The sequence below is a fragment of the Enhydra lutris genome, unplaced genomic scaffold (genome assembly GCF_002288905.1).
Source record: "Enhydra lutris kenyoni isolate GAN:26980312 unplaced genomic scaffold, ASM228890v2 scaffoldscaffold4, whole genome shotgun sequence".
In the NCBI taxonomy this organism is placed as follows: Eukaryota; Metazoa; Chordata; class Mammalia; order Carnivora; family Mustelidae; genus Enhydra; species Enhydra lutris.
The window spans coordinates 9,191,052-9,193,772 of record NW_019154088.1 but is presented as its reverse complement, the minus strand read 5'-3'; the positions used below and the strand labels follow the sequence as shown (position 1 = coordinate 9,193,772).

At 63.8% G+C, this 2,721-nt stretch overlaps 1 protein-coding gene across 1 annotated transcript; it reads left to right on the top strand.

Moving 5' to 3' along the window:
• Nucleotides 1-281: 281 nt before the first annotated feature.
• Nucleotides 282-1,613, top strand: LOC111158086 (ankyrin repeat domain 63). Its single transcript, XM_022519918.1, has one exon. The coding sequence runs from the start codon at nt 282-284 to the stop codon at nt 1,428-1,430; it is 1,149 nt and encodes a 382-aa protein (XP_022375626.1). The 3' UTR covers nt 1,431-1,613.
• The last annotated feature ends 1,108 nt before the right edge of the window (nt 1,614-2,721 follow it).

Sequence of the window (2,721 nt, the reverse complement as noted above, 5' to 3'; positions counted from 1 at the left end):
TGGCGGGCCAGGCGCGGAGCCCAGAGTAGCAAGCAACCTACACCTCCAGGCGGGAAGCCCAGGGAAGGAGCTGCGAGACGCCAGGCGTGCGGCCCAGGAGCGGCAGGGAAAAGGGATCCACTGGGGCACAAGAGTGGAAACGTCAGGACCCTCGGCTGCAGCCGCCCACGCGCTGAGGGAGCCACACCAGAGCACCAGTGGGGCCCAGAGCCCAGCGGGGCGCGGGAACAGGGGCGCCCCCGTGCGGAGCTGCCGGCCGCCTAGGAGCGGCGGCAGGGGCCATGCTCAAGCCCAAGGACCTGTGCCCCCGAGCGGGTACGCGCACCTTCCTGGAGGCCATGCAGGCGGGCAAAGTGCACCTGGCCCGCTTTGTACTGGATGCGCTGGACCGCAGCATCATCGACTGCCGCGCGGAGCAGGGCCGCACGCCGCTCATGGTGGCGGTGGGGCTGCCGGACCCCGCGCTGCGCTCCCGCTTCGTGCGGCTACTGCTGGAGCAGGGTGCGGCCGTGAACCTGCGGGACGAGCGCGGCCGCACAGCGCTCAGCCTGGCGTGCGAGCGCGGCCACCTGGACGCGGTGCAGCTGTTGGTGCAGTTCAGCGGCGACCCCGAAGCGGCCGACTCGGCGGGCAACAGCCCAGTGATGTGGGCGGCGGCGTGCGGCCACGGGGCGGTGCTCGAGTTCCTGGTGCGCTCTTTCCGCCGCCTCGGCCTGCGCCTCGACCGCACCAACCGAGCGGGTCTCACGGCGCTGCAGCTGGCAGCCGCTCGCGGCCACGGGACCTGCGTGCAAGCCCTCACCGGGCCCTGGGGCCGCGCAGCTGCCGCCGCCGCGGCCCGGGGCTCCAACTCCGACAGCCCCCCCGGCCGTCCGACTCCCGCGCCCAGCCCGGAGCGCCGACGACCCAGCCCCCGCCGCTTACCTCGGCCTCTCTTGGCGCGCTTTGCGCGAGCTGCCGGCGGCCACGGTCATGGCGGCGAGGCTGGGTCAGGGGGCAAGGGCTCCGGCCGGCACCGCGCACAGGGCAGCGAGAGGCCCGAGCTGGGCCGGAGCATGAGCCTGGCGCTGGGTGCTGTAACCGAGGAGGAAGCGGCTCGGCTGCGGGCGGGAGCACTGATGGCCCGACCACACTCGCCTCAGTCTTCAGGGACCGGGCGGTGGCGTTCGCAGGAGGTGCTGGAGGGAGCGCCTCCGACCTTAGTGCAAGCCCCCATTGGCCTGAGCCCCCACCCGGAGGGCGGCCCCGGCTCTGGCCGTTTGGGTTTGCGCCGACGCTCCACAGCTCCAGACATCCCCAGCCTGGTCGGGGAGGCCTCAGGGCCCGAAAGCGGCGCGGAGTTAGAGGCCAACGCTCTGCCCCACTCGGTGCCTGGGCCTCAGCCTTGGCAGGGGGGCACGGAGGCCGTGGTGCTGCACGCTCAGCGGTAAACAGCGTCGAGGTTGAGCCCTGCTCCCCCTCCTCTTATGTCTCTCCTCTGCTGGGATTTCTTTTTTCCAGGTCCTTCACTTTCCTGGCAGTTTCCCTGGCCTGTGATCCCATAATCTGTCCCCACTGCCCAGACCAGACTCCCTAATCCTCTCTCTGAAAAGAAGCCCTATTTTATTTATTTATTTATTTATTTATTTGTGCTCGTCGGTATTCCCTGCCTAGGTCTCTCACCTTCCCTACAGTGTACCTTTCCTGTCCTAGAGGGGAGGAATAGAAGATGGATTCTGGAGGCTAGATAGCCTTTCAGCCAGGAAGATGGACCCCCTACCCTGAGCCCTAAGGCATGGTTCTGAGCCTTGCCGACTCCTGCTGGGTCACCTCCTCCTTACCCCTTTCCCACACCCTGGCAGCCAGGCAGCAGAAGAGCTTGACTTGTAGAACAAAGACCTAGCCTCCCCCCCTTTGCCTAGTGATGTGCCCCGTAATGCCACAGGCTACTGAAGTCTCCCTCCCTAGGTGTTGGAGACAGAAAGCAAGAAGACCAGCCTTTGAGCCCTTCTGGACAGGAGGGCTGATGATGAAGGAATCTGGAGGTTAAGGTTTTCTGGGGGAAAAGCTCCTGCCTCCAGAAGATGAGATCATATTTAGGGGTGGGAGAGGCCCTGGTATTGAAGGCTAATTGTCCCCTGAAATAGCTTCTGGGTAATTTCAGTTCCCACCCGCAGACCCAGTTTTCACCTTCACGATGTGGGGTCATTGGACTACAGCAACGCCTGGCGAGCCCAGCTCCCAGCACTGAGCCCAGCTTCAGCTGGGCAGCATCTGAGTTGTACCTTTGAGGTCTCACCCCTCAGGGTCCAGCCTTATTTCCTCTCACTCTTAGAACCTGAAATGGAAAGGACTTGGCCCTTCCCCGCTCCCACCACTTCCCAGCTCCCCTGGCGGTGCACGTGGGTTCCCCCCTAGGGTGGAATGGTTGCGAAGGCTTGGCTTAATTGTATTTCTTCCAATCCTCAAAGAACTCGTGTTTTGAGTCTTTGTATATGAAGCCCAAAGCAGCGGGTCTGATCCGAGGCTTAAGAACCTGACAATATCTCTTTAAATAGAAGCTCTGCGAGGGGGATAATTGACTGAAGTGTTTGCCACGTTAAACGGCGGCGCGCGGGAGTCGGGAAGCCCACACGAGCCGCAGGTCCGGGTTTAAATTACATCAAACTCCTGAGAAAGCTGGAAGGGGGCTGTTAAAGGGCTCCTGCTTCTCGCTGGGCCGTTAATGGAGGGCAGGGCGGA